This window comes from Thalia democratica, chromosome 6 (assembly GCF_965202585.1).
Source record: "Thalia democratica chromosome 6, ktThaDemo2.hap1.1, whole genome shotgun sequence".
Taxonomy (NCBI): Eukaryota; Metazoa; Chordata; class Thaliacea; order Salpida; family Salpidae; genus Thalia; species Thalia democratica.
Window position 1 is genome coordinate 19,875,873 of NC_139170.1, and position 17,891 is coordinate 19,893,763.

A 17,891-nucleotide genomic window follows, 5' to 3' on the forward strand; every position below is an offset into this window, starting at 1 on the left:
ACTATTCAGAATTCTTTTAAAGGGATACAGTTAGGGACAAAATGAAAAATTGTGAAAATGAGTTATTTACGCAACATGTTGGCTGTATTTGGAGTGATTGATTATGAGCGATCTTGCCTGCATCGATCCCAACCCAACTGCTGAGTCATGATTCATCTTTCTAATCATGTCTCCCGGCTGAGGCTCTCCGGCAAGTGAAACTGCTCCACCGTCGGTTACCTTGACAACCAGCAAGCCGTCCCCTTCCTTATCGGGTCTGACCGACAAACCTTTAATGAAGTGTGCAAAATTAATTAGTATATTAAGAATAACCATTTAATTAATTTGTAAACATTCAACAAACAATACTGTAATTAATTTCTAATTGTAAGTATCGCTTGGAAATACCTTATGCATTAAATTATAAGCAGTTTCTACATAAAACAGCTAGTAAATTTGAAGTTAAGAACACTAATTATAGTTTAATTTAATTTGAAAGACATGTTTTAGTTTAAAGCATAGCTAAAAAACTAATTTAAAGTTTTTAGAAGTAAAACAAAGGTGTGTTTTATGTGTATTTTGTAGTTAGTATTATATTAGTGGTACAAGTTGGTTTTCAATAGATTAATGCTTAATATAATTTTAGACCCGAAACATAAAAAAAAGGAGCTTAACAAAAAACTACAATAGATTATTTATACTTGTAAACATTGAGTTCAGAGTATTTACATAATTTTAAGGAACAAATGTCCTATAAAATGTATATCATCGGCTATCAGTTCTATATTGTTTTTATATTATCTTTGATATACAACTATCACAAAAATATCTAAACCAAGCGAGCTTTCTCCTTTGTTTATGTGAACCATTCTTTCGTATCCTTCGGACTTCTGATGGTGTAATTGGTGAGAATGCTGCCACGAAGGAGCGCTGTTGTAAGTTGGATGGTAATTTTGGGGTTTGGGCGGAACTACAGGGGGTTGGGGAGACGGCGTGTTTGCCCCTGATAAAAATTTTAATTTTTTATACCGTATAATTTATATACAACTAAAACTACTGAGTCGTGTAAAAATAAATTATTTCTCAACTTCAAACGTCAATCATGAAGTAAACCATACATTACAACTTTATTTAAAAAATACTAGTATTATGAATTGGTATGTTGTTTATACAAAAGTATTTATTCAAATATTACTATAACAATCACAAACTTATATCAGCTTGTTGATTTGCAGTAGACGGGTTAGTTGATGTTATGGCGATTGCTGTCATTCCTGACATTTTTATTTGTTTTACTTCGTAGTTACTGTAAATAAAAAAATGCATTAAAAAGACTTAAAACTAATCTCTAAACAAAGGGTCGGCAGCCTTTTTAAAAGAAACGGGCCAGATTTACTATAAAAATTCTTTTGCGAACCACCGTCTTTTTGAAAAACTATAGTGAAAACTTACTAATAGCAAAATTTAATGAAATGATCATTATATACGCATTAACGTTTACTTTTAATTAACTAAGAACATATTTGTTGTAGAAAGCTTAAATTTGCTGGTTTCTACAAATTCGTCTTAAGCTAATAAATATTTGCCGTTCAGAAATTTTTGTTTTGATGGACGGATCTGGTTTTCCGACGCCTGCTCTAACTATCATTTTGAATAAATAAATTATTCTTATAGTAGTTATAGATATATCAGAAAAAAAGTATATAAAATTAAATTATTCCCACAGCCTATACTAACTGTATGCAGCAAACTAATTACAAAAAAAATTAGTTATCATTTATAATCACTTTCATTTAAGAAAAGTTCTAGAGTAAAAATACAGGAGTGTAATTGAATACTAATACTAAATATTTACTAACAAAAATGCTTCTTTTATCTAGATAATTAGGATTTAACAAAGAAGCAAAGTTTTAAAGCTATACTTTGACATGAAAATAAATATTTTAAGAAATTTAATTAAAACAATATCTTATTTATTTCTTAAACACGTAATTATTAATTTTTAGATAATTAGAATATATTTTATTCTACGTATAACTAACTAGTCGTTAACTATAACCAAACTATACAAAAAGTTTTTTTAAATTATGTATGTCTATAGCTAGCTCTTATAATAAATACTTTTAACTACATATTATTTTTTAGGAAAAAAAACATATAAATAAAAAAAGCAATTTAAACAAGTTTGAGAAAAAATAACAAAACTAACTTATTTGAGCTGGTGCTGTTTTGTTTTGGCAGGCTATGCTCAACTTCTAAAAATATAACTTTTTAAAACGTATTAAATATTTTCATTGATAGATAAAATTTCTTTTTTCTTTAGTCTTAAGTATATATAAAGGTATGTGCTACAAAAACAAAACCTTGATAGCTAGGTGGCGTGATTGATTGTTCGAATTCTTCATGCTGCGTTTCCTGCTAATTTTTTTATCATGTTTACTTATAAAAATTTCAAAAAAAATACTAACTTTTACCACACCATAAAATTTATGTAAAATACTTAAAAACTTTTTACGAAACATTTGGTTTTTATTACAAATTTCTGTAAACTAATAACAGCACATTCGGTAAGTTTTATAAAAATTGCAGGGTTTGACTGAAATTAACTTAAATATAAAAGAGTTAGATAGAACAACTAACCATCACTTCTTCCATCTCCGCTTCGCTGTTTGCATCTTCACTGCTTAGAGATTCTTCCACAGCGGTTACAACATCAGGTATATCTACAAATTTGCTTTTGTAAAGAAATATTAAAATTTTAATTAAGCCGCTAAATTTTTAGCACGAATTTTTAGTTTAGAAGCTTTAAGTAAACACATGGAAACATAAAACACGAAACATTCTTTCTGAATTTCTAAAGTCAAAAATTATTGAGACTTATTCAATTTATGCCAGTATATATTATATCCACGTTAATTAATTTAACAAACATCATCACAATGTACCTTCCACATTTTCCTCTTCTAGTTCTTCATCTTCTTCTTCAATGTCTTCATTAAAAAACTGATCTTTGAACTGTGGTTTGGGCTTCACTATGCCTATTTTCACGTTTCCACTCGGTATAGACTGCAAAATTAAAAAGAACTCTACAAATGCAAAAAAACATGAATTATATTTTTAAAGAGTCATAACGTAAACAATAACGGAAAACTTTTTAAGCAAAAACAAGAAGTATAAACTTTCAAAGCGTCGACGGCCTGATCGAGGTCGCTACTGGTGAGATCGATGTTGTTGACGAAGACAAGTCGGTCTCCAGGTTCCAATCTTCCGTCAGTGTGAGCAACTCCCTCTTCCAACAGTCCGCTCACAACCACCGCTGTCCGCTCATACTCCTGTTCCTGACATTAGTACTAGTTTTTATTTGCACTGGAACACAAAACTATCTGAATGATATTTTAAATAAACTTAATACTTGAAAAAACTGAACTTTTTTGATAGAAGTTGTTGACTAGTTAGCAAGTATACACTTGTTTCAAAAAATATAATAAGAAAAACATCTTAGATAGCTTACTGGTAATTCGAGAATGCTAAATCCAAGGCCTGTGTTGGCAGTTTGTTTGTAAAGGTCTATGTACTCAATATTGCTGTTCCAATGCTCGCTTACTAAAAATAGTTTTTTTTAATTAATAAAACGTGAACTATAAACCTTTGATTAATAAACTTTGTGGTATTAGAACTATTTTACTCAGTATAAAATCAAAGCTAAAAACAAACACATTATAACAACATTGGTGTACATAATTTAAAATGCAGCAAATATAATTTATCAAACCATAAACAACGCAAAGCAACCTTCAGCAAACAAAGGTAGAGGATGATGTGTTTCTTCAAAATTGTCAGTTGCTGTTTCGCTCGGTCTCGGTGTAATGTGGCTGCTGAAACTTCCCCGCTCCATGCTCACCGGACTTTGTGACATTGGTTCAGGTCCAGAAGCTTCCAATCCAAGCTGGTCCAGACCGGGTAATTTCTGTAAATGGTAATTTTGATGGCTAAATCTTACTTCAAACGAATGGTTTCCCTTGAAACAAAATTTGTTAAACATTTTGGTATTACTATATCTAAAAGATAAAGAAAACTTGGGATTTTGTCATGTAGAATGCAAATCCAGTTATTTATTTCATTTCAAAATATTAAAAAGTCCAGTAGATGTTTAAAACGTTACTAATATGAAAAAATAATAATACCACAACAAGTAACAAATAATGTATATACTAGTAGAACACTAAAATAACTTAACATTTATTAACAGTACAAACTTATTGACAGAGTAAAAATAAAATTTACAAATTTCAGTAAACAAAAATCAAAGTATATGTCAAAACAATAAAAACCAAAACAAAGACATTTTACATTGGATGAAACTTAGTGACTTACAAATTTTATTAATAGAAATATAAGTTATAACCTTATCTTACTCTAAGTGAAAACTAAGTTTTATAAAAATTGAGTAAGTAAAAGTTTTATAATGTTCATGAACTCACAATATGGGGGGTTGATGAATGAATTTCAGAGCTAGATGATGATGACATTGACGACGTTTCAACTTCATGTGACAACGCCGATGATGTAACAAAATCTCCGGCTTCAAAACAAAACAATCACAAACGACATGCTTTAAATGTTTTTTAAAGAAGACATACTGATAGACATTTTTTAGCAAACAGCTTGCTTAACATATTTCTAAAAAAGCAAAATGTATATTACGAATTTAAGTCTATATTAGTTTACTATGTGGCTGAAGTTTCAAAGAGAGACACTATTATTGTGTTTGAAAAAAACGAAGCATTTTCTCTCTCAAAACTGCAGTCACATATTAAACTCATATTTACATAAATTTGTATATATACTAAGGAAAACAGAAAACTTTAGTGATTTGAAAGCTTGTAAATGTTAAATTTATTGAAAATAACAAAAAAATCGAGCATTTGATGTTTTTTTAGAACTTTAAATACTCTATCAAAAACACCTTTATTTGTGAAAAAACTTAAACACAGTTGATTGAAAAACTAAAACTTATCTTCAAGTCAAATTAATTATAACAATACTGCTTCAATAAACCACATGCTTAAAACCAAACCTGATGACTCCCATTGTTGCTGGTTTAAATCACCATCTTCAGAGGGAGGTTTAAATTCTACCAGTTCACCTTCTTCATTTTCCTGTAGTACAACGGAGTCTCTAGCAGCATCTCTGCTATATTCGGTGATGGTGAGCGGACGCGCACAAACCATACGTACATTGATTGGTAATTCCTAAAAGATTAAGAACCGTGGGGTGAGCTATATTTTCAATTGTAACTTTTCATTGGTTTAAATACGTTTGATGTTTTTAAATGATAAATGTAAACTTTTTAAACTCAAAAAGCTAGATAACGAATAATCACTCTAATGAAAAAAGTCTACAAAGTTGATAAAGTTTTTAATAAAAGAAAATATAAACTTTAAAACAGTTGAATTGAAATAGGGTAAGTATAATAGAATATTACATGAGCTTGGAAGAAATGAAAAAACTTTTGCAAAAGTCTAAATTTATTTTTTGCATTTGACTGACATACCTTTAGAATGACAACGACTTCAAGATGGTTTAAGGTAAGAAGACGGTTATTGTTTACTTCTAAGAGTTCATCTCCAACTTTTAATTTACCGTTCAATCCGACTGGGCCTTCAGGAAGTATCGACCTTTAGATTGTTATAATAAGTTTTTAGAAAATCTTATTAGAAAACTTTTTAACTCATACTTACTTAAAAATAAGTTTAAAAAAAACAAATTTAACTACGTTTATCATATCTAAGTAAACAATTCTTTCTTTTTATCTAAAAAAATATACTAATCTTATAAAAAAACCTTAAATAGTGGTGCGGGCAGTCATTAATGTCAACTCTTCCTTCCAAACTAATTCCCAACCCACTGCTTATATTAAATTTTCTCATCTCGGCAACCTGTAAATAAACCAAAAAAGTTAGGTAAGAATGCTTAACTTAACATTTTCAACTGTGTTTACATAACTTATTCTTATAAAGCAATTGAAAAATATTTAGTTTAATTTATTTAGGTCATTAATACGTACTATAAACGAAACACAACCATTATAACAACTAACAATGATTTCATAACCATCTCCCATTATATTTTTCCATTTATCAATAACTACATCATCGGGGTCTTTCTGGCTTATGACATCAACTATCAATAAAAAAACTTCAACATATACATCTTAGGTAATAAAAATTAAAAATACTTTTTTTTTTATTATTACAAGTTTAAATTTTAGTATTACAGTTCATTTAACCGATAGTACTGAAAAATAAACTTACAGAAATCTTCGTTACCTCCACTGCCATCAGAAGAAGCAATTTCCTGTGAATCTTCATCCTCTTGTTGTTCGTGATTAGTCTTTAATTATTGAAACATTTTATTTTAAAGTTGAAAGCAAGTTAGACGCTCAAATGCAAAAAATAAAGTATTTTATAATGATATAAGTTATTAGTGTACAAAAGCTAGTTTAGCAAACTAAAACTACTTTAAACTAGCGTAGTAAATTTGAGTTTGCTCAGCAGAACATTAGTGTTAGCTTATATAAGTTAAAACTTTAGCCAGCATGAAAACAATTAATTTGCAAAAAATATGGTATTTGCAAAAATTGATAAAAACTTTTACAGCTAGATGAAACACTTAAAAAATTTGAGTTATATGTTTTCAATAGTTATATTTATGTAACTGATCAAAGTTAGTTAAATTTAAAGCAACGAAATTAGATTGTACATTTTATTCTATATTTATTTAAAAATACTTAATAATTTTCCTGCGCATTAGCTATCACTTTATCTACAGATGCAAATTTAGGACAATATAATTACTTTAAAAAAATTGAAAATATAAAGTTTTTATTAAAAATATTGTCGGTAACGCGTGTGAAACAAGCAAGTATGTACCATTTAGTTTCCACTTGAACGAGTAAAGGCGAAAAATGCACTAACAAAGAATTTCTCCTCACTTTGATGATACGACAGCGTTATAATATTTCGAGTATTTTGATTGTGATAAGGAAAAATTAAATTTTTCTAGATATATTGTAAATGAGTTTCAGGTAATAACATTTTGGTAGTAGATGATTTTTAATTGATCAACATTTTTAACTAAATATAAATGATTTTAAAAAAACGTTAAACTTATATTGTCTGTGAACAAAAATTTGTTTAAAATAATACTTTTCTAAAGTAGATAAAAATGAAATTTAAAAAAACACAAATGATAAAAACTTATTTTGTTTATTTTTGTTTTTTTCAATTGCTGAATTTTATAACTGCCAAAAATTATCACGTTAAAAACAAAAACTTAAGAGAACAACTATTTTTTTAAATTTTATTGAACTTTGTAATAATAAATAAACATGTTATTCATTTTAGAACTGAATTTTAAACTACTTATAAAAAATGAGTAAAAATTTGTGTTTATATTCATAAAAACTAATTTTAATTATCTACAAGAAAAAAAATAAAAGATTAGTTTATACAGGCAATTATCAAACACAAAATATTTGCTGTTTTAAAACTAAACTAAAAAAATTAATGAAACTAAAAGCATGCAAAAAAAGCTACTGAAAACAACTGCAAGCTAAACAAAAATCGAATTAATTAAACAAACTTGCAACAAAATTAATTAAAAATTAACTGACAGTTCCAGGTTTAATTAATCTGGCCATGGTGAGCCTGACTACCACCCCTGTGTTTCTGAGAATTTGAACGGCCTCCTTACTCGACATCCCCTCAAACTCATTACCATCAACCTGAATTTTTAATTTATCTAGGCTAGTGTAATTATTTTTTTGGCTCAAAAATGTGTTTATCGTATCTTTTGACGATTATTATAAGTGATTCAGAAAACAGCTAAAGATTTTTTTTAAATACACACTAATGGGACAAAATTTACTAAACTCAACTTTACGCATAACATAATACAATAATTCATTAATAAGTATATACTAACTATTACTTGTAGTAACTAAAAATATCTAATTCAAAACAAGCAACTTTTTCTAAACTAATTAACTTTTCAAAAAACTATTTATTGTTTATTTATAGCTCTATGAGTTATGAAGTTTATCTTATTCAACAAAAACTAACTTTGTTAAGCAAAATTATACAAACTTTATATGATGAAATCGTTTAACTTTACTAATAAAATTTGCATTTTTTATTGTTCTTTAATCTAAAATATACACTTTATTTTCATTTCACATTTTAAATTTAATTTAAACTTTTAAACAAGTCTTGTTTAATATTATAAATGTTTCTATGCTTTAACTTATTTAAATTGTATATATGCTTTACTATGTGTTCAGAATGACTTAACTTTTTATAAAGTTTATTGTATCATATTATAATACGTTTAAGTTTGAAACTTAAATATAAGTAGAACTTAGAACTTAATTGTGCATGGTTAAAAACAAGTTATCTTCTAACAGCAATTATTTGATCTCCTTCTTTAATTTGTCCGTCAATATCGGAAGCCGAGCCTGGTTTGATACCGTTAACAAAAACACCAGTCTCATCAAAATCATCTGCATCTTCTGATAAAATACATCATTTATCAATAGGAGTTTATACTTTTTAATATAAAAACTTTTTGTTTAACTAAAATGCTAAGTTTTATTGCAATAAAAAACAATGATTATGGTTACCTTGCAAACAACCGCTTATTGTAATACCTAGACCTTTTGTATCTTTCACCAGTTCAACTTCGTATATTTCTTTAGTAGGATTTTCAACTGTAAGTACAACTAATCAAAGTAAAAATAAACACTAATTAAGGCCATAGAAAGCTAAGGTACTTTTTTACATGTTGATCTTATTTTAAAGATGTTTAACTTAGCTAGCAGTAACTTTTTACCGTTTTGTAAAATTTATTTATTTTTTGATATCAGGGTACAAATTCGGATAGTTAAGTAGGTTTTTTATGGAAGAACCAAAGTAAAAAGGCAAAAAAGACTATTTCATTAAAAATTTATCTTCTACAGTTTTTTAGCAATCTTTTTCAAACTTTTATAGTATAGTTTTAACTCAATAATAAACAATGCTATTGCAGGAAATTACAAAACTTTGAGTTTTTTTTCTAAAACTGAGTTTTTTTTATTCTTCAGTGTGTTACAATTGTTAAAGTATATTTGTGTTTAGTAAAAGACCTTGTCTGTTTTTATAAAGTACAATAGCAGATTAATGTTTAATTTTTTTATTGTCATAAAATTCTTAAATATCACTATTTTCTAAATAATTACAACTGAATTTTTATAACTTGTGCAAGGAATACCTTCTGAAAATTTGAAGTTAATTCACCAAAATATGAAGGAGAAATATAATTTCAGTGGATTTTTGAAAATTCCGAAAAAATTGGCTATGATTTTATTTTCCTCCATACGATTGTATCGGAAACATTTTACACAACTGACTATATCACAAATGTTAATTAATATAATTTTATTCTGACCCTATTAAGGCCTTTTTAAGATCGTTAAAGTGCAAATTAGTGAACTTGTTTTAATATACTATTCTTAGTATAAAAATATGTATTTTATATAAAAGCAATTAAATTTTACTAAAGATTTTGTTTTAAGTAATCAAAAAAAATATCTTAAACTATTTTATTTACAAGCTTTTTCTAACTACTATCATTTCAAACATAATCTAAAAATAATAAATTTAGCGATTTCTAGTTTAGCCTATATTGTCTAAGCATCAACAATATATTTTATGACAAAATTTGTAAATAGTTTACAAAAAAAAAACAACAAAAATATATGTTATATGTTTGCTGTACAAAGACAACTCAATTTGCCTAAATGCGTTTTCGATTTGCTGCTTTAGATATAGTAGTATTTGTAACCAACGTACAATTTTACATTATAAAAACTATTTTGACTTTCTTGCAACAAAATTACTAAGAGTTTATATTTTTTGTTGAAACACTAGTCCGTATTAATAATTGTAATTACTGTTGTTTTATAACAACATGGAATTTCTTTAACACCTTTTAACAACAGTTTGACAAAGACTTTAAATTATATTTTGACTAGGGATTCCCAAAATAAGCGATATCGCCCCCTTTTGGGGCACTTATAGCCTTAAACAGCTCAACAAATAATAAATGGGGAAAAGATAGCAATTTGAAGTTACTAGGGTTACTACTATAAGGGTTAATTTCTAATTTCATTCAAATCGCAACATACTAACTAGTTTAATTTTTTGAGATAAGTCCTAAAGTATAAACATCAAATTTTGTTAAAGTAAAGTTGCTAAAACTTTTCTATGTTTTTATCAATAAATCTAACTTTTAAACATAACATCTCTAAAAATTTCCCAAACAAACATTTTATGATATCTAAATATAGGACTTGTGTTATAAGAGGTATACAGCTATTTGAATTTAAATGCTGAGGGAAAGTATCTTATTGCCGTAATCTTTTCGAAACATATTTAACTCTAAGCTATATTTTTTGTGTTGCTGTTTAAATATGTTCTTAGTATTTTTTTTTCTACTTAAGTTCCTTTTTTGCTGTCGAGACTATTACTTATCTTTGACGATCATACCTAACACCAAAACAAGTGTATATAAAGAATTACTTTCTAAGAACAGAAAAATATTCAAAACAATCGTTTGTTTTCTAATCTAAACTACTTTAAGCACTATTTTGCTGCTTATTTAAAATTAAATTATAAAAGCTTTTGAAGTATTTAAAACAATTTTAAATTGTCTATGTATTAAAATATAACTTTAAGAACAATTCATATTTAAAAAAGTACAAGGAATTGTTACACTTTAAATATTCGTCTAAAATGCGAATTTAGTTTTTCTATTTAATTAAATATAATATTAATAATATTATTTATGTTAGAATAACCCTACAAAGAATTATTATATTTTAAATTTTAAGCTAAAATACTAAGGAAATAGAATTTTTTTTAACCTAAAATTTGGCGATTTTGCGAAATCTTTTAGAAACCCTAAACTCAATTTTATAAAGTAAACTAATGAAAAAACTTTAGACTATTTAAAAAACACAGTAAAATTTAATTTATTGAATTAAAAAAATTATAAAACTTTAAAACTAATCTATCTAATAATATACCCAGGGTAGTTGTTTTTGTAGTTTTCGGTAAATTACCAAACTATATTTGCATAATTCAATAGATTTTGTCTTATTTTAAGTTGCAAAGATGATTTACTTATTATAAAAAATTATTCTAAACATTAAAAAAAATTTTAAGGCAAAGAGACAGTAATTATTATATATACCAACAATTTCGTGGTTGAATTGTTGGTGGTTTTATTTCAGTTTGGATGTCCTGGACATCATCTTCCGTGTCGTCTTCTGTTTCCTCCCTTCTTGCCACCATTAACCTTTTTAAATAAGATTTAACACAAAACAGCTTTAATTAATCAATTTACTCTTGTACTTATTTATTAAACTTTAAAATCAGTAAGAAAATATCAGCATATCATCAATTGAAAAAAATCAAATCAAACTCAGTTTTGATATTTTATTTTGTAACTTCAGCAAACTTCATTTCCTTCAAAAACTTTAAAAAACATTCTTTGATCAGTATAGCTGCTTACGAGATGAGGCTACACAAAACATTATTCAAAAATTCAAATTCAACCTGACATTGGTTCCGCACTTTCTCAAAACAACAGCCACTTGTTCCGAGTTCATGTCCTGCAAGTCGGTGTCCTCAATCCTCAGTATGTGGTCACCCGAACGTAACCTACCGTCCATGTCTGCTGCTCCACCGGGAACTATCGTTTTCACTACCACTCCTCCAGTTGCTCTGCCTCCGACTATTCCGAAACCCAGCCCCCGGCCCGTGTTGGTCAGCTCAATTGTTTCAACGTGCGACCAGTTTATTTCCTGTGTAAGTTCAGTAGAAATTTCAAACAAAACAATAATTCGATGGACATATTTTATTTACTTTTAAAAATAACTAAAATTTTAACAAATTTTCAACAACTCACTAGTTTTGAAAACAGCGTATGAACAACATTATTTTACTAAAAACTTTTACTAACTGCAGTTTCTTGAGTGAGGGAGCTGAGGTCGGAAGTGGATGTGGATGATTGTGAGCTTGTGGCTTTTGCAGCTGCTTGCGGAAAAGCCCCTCTTGCCACTATTAGCTTCACTAACCCTTAAAAGTTTTAAATCAGGTAGCTGTTATGAAGAGGTTTTATGAAACCTTCGACTTGTTAATTAAAACAGTTTATAAGTGTTGTGTCTTAATTTAAACAAAAACTAGTTTTAGAATTCTTATAAGAAAGTTTCTTAAAAATTGTAACAACTTTAGTTTGTAGTACATAATTCTATGTGGATGAACTAAAAATTAATTCTATAAAAAACTAACAAATTCTTATTTAAGGCAAAACATATTTTTAAAATTTCAATTAACTAGTATACTGCATAGATTTCATTCCTAGCTAATCATTATGTTAACTTAACAGTTTAAGATTTAGATGACTATTAATTTGATATGTATTACCTTTACAGCTCTGTAAAAGCTGTATTGCTTGCTGGTGTGAACCAGTGGGAGAAAGAGGTGTGCTGTTTATTGCTAAAATTTGATCTTCTTCTTTCAATCTGCCATCTCTGCTCGCCATTCCACCAGGTGTTAGTTCCTACTCATTAAAAAGTTTATATCACATAAACTAATAAATTGTCTAACTATAAACAGTATATTTTTCTAAAAACCGTAAAAGTTATCTTGAACAATATTTCACTCAGCAAACACAGAACAAATAAAATGTCAGCTTAAAATTAAGCAATTTTACATGTCAAACTAAGCAATTCAAAGTGAACGTTTTAATTTTTATTAACGATTATCCTAAAATAATAAAACTGAATAGTATATTATTTTATTACAGAACATCTAATCGAAACATATAAATTATAAGTAATCTATTACAAAAAAAATATCTAACAAGTCCTTTAGTAATATACTAGACTACAATTGTTTTACTTTAAATCAGGCAGTTTGTATCTAGCTTGATGTACTTATACTTTACATATAGTTATAAAAAAAACAATTCAACCAACATTTACGAAAATTCCAAGGTCACCACGGTAGTCAGATCTTAAACCTATTACACTAAAACCAAGACTTTCATTTGGATATTTAAACAGCTCTATTTCTTCAACAAGCCTACCATTAGCTTCTTTTTTTATATACTCTTTTAAAGTTTCTGAAATTTAGATCATTAGTTAGTTCTCAATTAAGGCAATGTCATTAAACTACTGTCATAGTATTAACTATGTGGTTAACAATTATTTAAGTAAAATTGCTAAAACTACCAAAAATTAGGCTTAGTCACTACAAACTACTCCAAGTCAGCCAGATTTGTACTTAAAATAAAATAATAATTTTGTAACTCTGGAAACTTTTGCTTAAAGCGAATTATAAATAACATCTTATTTCACAGATAATGAGAGTAAGTAAATAATAATTGTTTGCAAAGTAGCTGGAGAACATTATAAAGTTTAAATATTAAATTAAAAAAACTTATGGAACAAAACTTTTAAATAACTGCAGTTTCTAAATAACTATGTTTTAAATTTTAATATTAACCAAAATAAACTTTATGTATTAGGGTGCTTACAAATACGGCGGCGACCTTTGAGTTTTCAGCCAAATTAATGTTAACACTTTGTAAATATCACAAAAACACCCTGTGTAAAACTTAAAATGATTTGAAGAAACTTTTACCTTAGTAGAATTTGATTTTCTAAAACCACTCCAATGCAAACTGCATGGGACCAATAAAATACAACCTTAAAGTTTTTGCTCGAATTTTTTACATGTTGCAATTATCACAATAACCCAATTTGCACAGTTTAAGACAATTTAAGGGCATAGGGGGGGGTTCCACCTTTAATTTTACAAGTTGATCTTATTTTATTGAGTTTTATCTGAGCTACCAGACATTTTTAACCGCTTAAAAAAATTCAAAGTAATTTTTGAGATATGAGCGACCTCAATAGGTTCCTAATTTAAGGCGCAAACTAAAAATTTTAAAAAGACCATTTCATAAAAAATATATCTCCTCCTTCATTTTTTAAGCAATCTTATTCAAACTTTCACAGAAAGTGTATTATAAAATTTTAAAAAGATGGAATGCAAGAAATTTTTTTATTTTAAAAAATAAAAATTTTATTAACAAAAAACTACTTTTTTTTTGTTTTATCAATCTAAAATTTTTAGTTGATAATATTTTTGAAAACCAACATTCAAAGTCTTTTAAACTATAAAAGGAACGTTTCCTGAAATTTTGAGGTCTCTAGATCAAAAAATTGAAGGAAAAGATAGATTTTTAGTGATTTTTTTTTTAATTTCCAAAAAAAATGACCCCAAAAAATTTGTGGTCTATATGTTTGTATCGGAAACTTTCGAATTCTGCAAAGGCAAAGCTTCTTTAAATGACCTAAAATTTTGAACAGCGTGTTTTTGTGATATTTACCAAGTGTAAAAAAAATTAGCTTTAAACTCAAACGTATTCATAAGCACCCTAATAATATAGATAAAAAAAAGAGGTAATATTTTAAATTACAAATTAAAAAATTTAATTCATACTTTCTTATAGTTTGTTTAAAAACTCAAAAATTTAGTATAAAACATAAAAACAAATTTAAATGCGGTTTTTTAAAATATGGTACTAACAAACAGCAAGTAGCAAAAAAGTGGCTACATAACAATTTAAACTTGTGCAAAAAAAAACTTAGGTACCAGGTTTCATACAAAACTTGAAATTCAAAAAGAAAAAATATTTAGTAGAAGATTTAATTAATATAATTTATGATGGTAAACAACAACTAAGAATATTTTCTATGAAAACATTCAATATAACTAAAAAATAACCATGTTTTAGCAAGTTTTCTTAAGTCATATCTCAAAAAACTTATTTAAATTCAAAAAATCAGAAGATTATCAGAAGTTCTAAATAATAAAATAGTGATGGCAAAAAAATCAAAAAAAAAAAAATAATAATTTAAAATAACTCAGAACTATAGGAATATGATATATCGGTATTTGAATTGTCAATTAAGAATGATTGTGCATCCCAAAAAATTAAACAAACTTTTAGACAGCTAAAAACTGAAAGTTATAAAAAAAACATAATTTTTTTAAAATTGTTATTATAAGCTTTTTTTTGTCATTTTATGTCATTGTATGATTTGTGTCAATTGAGTCAATTTTAGAACTTACAAAAGCAAACAATAAACTTCAAACCTTGGGTCAAGTGAAAATTTGACATACAAGTTGAACTATAAAAATAACAAAATGTTTTATTAATATTTCTTCATTAAAAATGCTTTAGTTAAAGTAACAAAACAATGCTTTAAACTTAATAAGTTGAAAATGTTTTCCTTAAAAAGACATTAAATTGCTTATAAATTTAGAGTGTTATATTTAGTTTGTTGCAAAATTTAAGTAAGACTATTTAAATATAAACTTCACATATTTAAATACAGAATTAGCTTATTTTACACCTACTCTGATTTATTTTTAAGAGTTTTTCTGTAACTGACTAGTTTTTTTTTGAATGAAAAATTGTGTTATAATAAACTTTAAAACATTAGAAAAAGTAACTAAAAAATAACCTTATATAATAGATATTTTATCCATTTTAACCGTATAAGGGGTAAACTTTGTTAACCGTACGTTAGCTACCTTTTTACAGTTTAAAATCTAAAAAGTTTCAAAACTAATAGACTAAACCTAGTAGTTTAATAGATTTTAATACTATACTTAATCTAAAATCTAAAAAAGACTACTTAATTAAAATGAGATACTCTTTTAGTTTTGAAAACATAAAATAATAAAATGAACACTATTCTCACACTGCTCTCACACTATTCTAAACTTTTAGCCATTATAAATTATTATTTTTTACAATAATTAACATTTGTTTAAATGAAAGCTTAAAATTGTAATTAAAGTATATTAAATTAAAAAAAAAATTTAATTGAACTTTGAGATAAATTCATTTTATAGAAAATTTTTAATGAATTTGCATGGAGAAAAATTACCATTGTAAATTTTCTTGGAATTTTAAAATTCACTAAAAATAAACTTTTGTTTTCAGTTTTTTAACTAGAGACTTGAAAATTTTTTTAAAAATTACTTAAATGTTTTTGTATTTTTTTTTGAAAAAAAAAAATATGTTTTTAGTTCATTTTTCTGGTTACTCTCAACAAAAAATAAGGATAAAAATATAAAAATTTCTCCCTTAAAAAATTTAATACTGAGAATGTATGTAAACAACTGCTTAAAAAATTGTAGGAATAATTATATTTTTTGTCATCTTTGTTTTGATTTTTTAGTTTGCGCCTTCCATAACAAACTTATGAAGTTATCAAATTTTTATTACTATGTATATAAAACGCTTATTTGAAATTTTTAAATTGGTAGAAATCTAACATTAATTAAGAAATGTTAATTTCAAGAAAAATGATATAAACTTTTCTATTCTATAGCTTTAATTTAAAACAATATGAATGCCTGATAGTTGTTTTTTAATGGTTAATAAATGTTAATTCTAAAACCTTTGTTTTTACAATTTCTAATACATTTTTTTTCTTAAAAAAAACTGTGGTAGAGTTATCTAATGCTTGAAATTTAAAATGCAATGTTCAGAAAATCTTTGAGTTATAAAATTAAATTCAACAGAATTTTTTACTTTCATATTTGGAAACCTTTTTCATTTGATTGTTTTATCTAAATAAAATATATTTCTTATACATAAAAACTAGATTAAAACCATTTTGTCAAAAATTACACTGTTATCACAATTTGAAGAAGGTATTAGTAAGGATTTTTCAAATAACTTTTTAAAAATCAAATAAATAAAATAAAGAAATATAAAAATCTAACATATTTTTGTTATTTTTACAATTCAAATCAACAAAACTTAAGTAAAGAAATCATTGACATTTCTTAGTGTTTTTAAGATTTACAATATCTAAGCTATCAATAATAAAACAGATAAAAACTATATTTAAAACTAACTTGTCGGTTCTTTTACTAAAGCATCAGATAAATCATTGTTATCAGTTAGTTCTTTTCCTCCAACTACTAAAGTTCCTGAATCAATAGAAAAATCTACATCATTTGGATTAAAATCTTTGTTTTCAGCCTATAAAATAAAGTAAGTTTGAATAAAAAAGTTTTAAAGCTAATTAAAAACTTAATTAATATTTATCTTGAACTTTGTTACCTTTTTATTTAAAGTATCTATAGAATTTCTAAGCTGCACCATTTGCCTAAATATAGGACTTTCAAACAAATCTATCATTGAATTTAGGTCATCATCATGCTCTTCAACTCCTTTTTGTGCCAAGTACTCCTGAACTCTTGCAAGAATGCTAGCAGCTTTTGATATATCACTTGTAGATGGCATAGTTTAACTTTTTAAGTATATCTAGATGAAGATATTCTGATAAATTTTAAAATTTAAGTTATTAAGTTCAATTATTCTTAAGCTTTTTGTTTTTAGATAAAATCCTTGAATAAGTTTGAAATACTGTTGCAACTATTGGTTATTATGATCAAAAGGTGTCACTCCTGTTTTTAATGAAACTATTTTATTTTTAGACCTTTTTAAAGTATATTATTTTCTAGATAAATCATAGTTACAGTAATTTCTGAGAAACAAAAGATTTCAACATGTTCCTTACAGATAAGCAAACTAAAATGAAAAAAAAAACTAATTAACAAGAAAACTATTTTGATTCTGTTGTTCTGAAACAAACATTAAAAGAAAATTATTTGAAGGTTGTATGATTTTTTTGCTTTAATATTTGTTCTCTTTTTGTTAAAAAATGTAAGTTGCATGTGGTGAAATCATCTTAATCCATTTTAATTATTATATTAAAT

General features: G+C 26.2%; 1 protein-coding gene across 6 annotated transcripts in view; it reads right to left on the reverse strand.

Moving 5' to 3' along the window:
• LOC145838494 (multiple PDZ domain protein-like) overlaps positions 1-17,430 on the reverse strand; it is a 37,894-nt gene extending 20,464 nt beyond the window's left edge. For 3 of the 6 annotated variants that reach the window (XM_082946100.1, XM_082946096.1, XM_082946102.1), the window contains exons 1-26: positions 17,233-17,430; positions 17,025-17,151; positions 13,058-13,203; positions 12,504-12,639; positions 12,040-12,155; positions 11,634-11,881; positions 11,273-11,373; positions 8,660-8,746; positions 8,442-8,548; positions 7,655-7,765; positions 6,294-6,372; positions 6,080-6,162; positions 5,824-5,918; positions 5,534-5,657; positions 5,057-5,231; positions 4,461-4,561; positions 3,772-3,946; positions 3,491-3,582; positions 3,159-3,317; positions 2,925-3,045; positions 2,620-2,702; positions 2,343-2,397; positions 2,189-2,234; positions 1,191-1,285; positions 815-982; positions 71-269 (exon numbers count right to left, since the gene is read on the reverse strand). In XM_082946100.1, the coding sequence (XP_082802226.1) occupies positions 71-269; positions 815-982; positions 1,191-1,285; positions 2,189-2,234; positions 2,343-2,397; positions 2,620-2,702; positions 2,925-3,045; positions 3,159-3,317; positions 3,491-3,582; positions 3,772-3,946; positions 4,461-4,561; positions 5,057-5,231; positions 5,534-5,657; positions 5,824-5,918; positions 6,080-6,162; positions 6,294-6,372; positions 7,655-7,765; positions 8,442-8,548; positions 8,660-8,746; positions 11,273-11,373; positions 11,634-11,881; positions 12,040-12,155; positions 12,504-12,639; positions 13,058-13,203; positions 17,025-17,151; positions 17,233-17,415 (3,212 nt within the window). In that variant the 5' untranslated portion in view covers positions 17,416-17,430. The remainder of the gene's footprint in view (positions 1-70; positions 270-814; positions 983-1,190; positions 1,286-2,188; positions 2,235-2,342; positions 2,398-2,619; positions 2,703-2,924; positions 3,046-3,158; positions 3,318-3,490; positions 3,583-3,771; positions 3,947-4,460; positions 4,562-5,056; positions 5,232-5,533; positions 5,658-5,823; positions 5,919-6,079; positions 6,163-6,293; positions 6,373-7,654; positions 7,766-8,441; positions 8,549-8,659; positions 8,747-11,272; positions 11,374-11,633; positions 11,882-12,039; positions 12,156-12,503; positions 12,640-13,057; positions 13,204-17,024; positions 17,152-17,232) is intronic. The other 3 variants (XM_082946097.1, XM_082946098.1, XM_082946101.1) reach the window with 3 other exon arrangements.
• Positions 17,431-17,891: the final 461 nt, after the last annotated feature.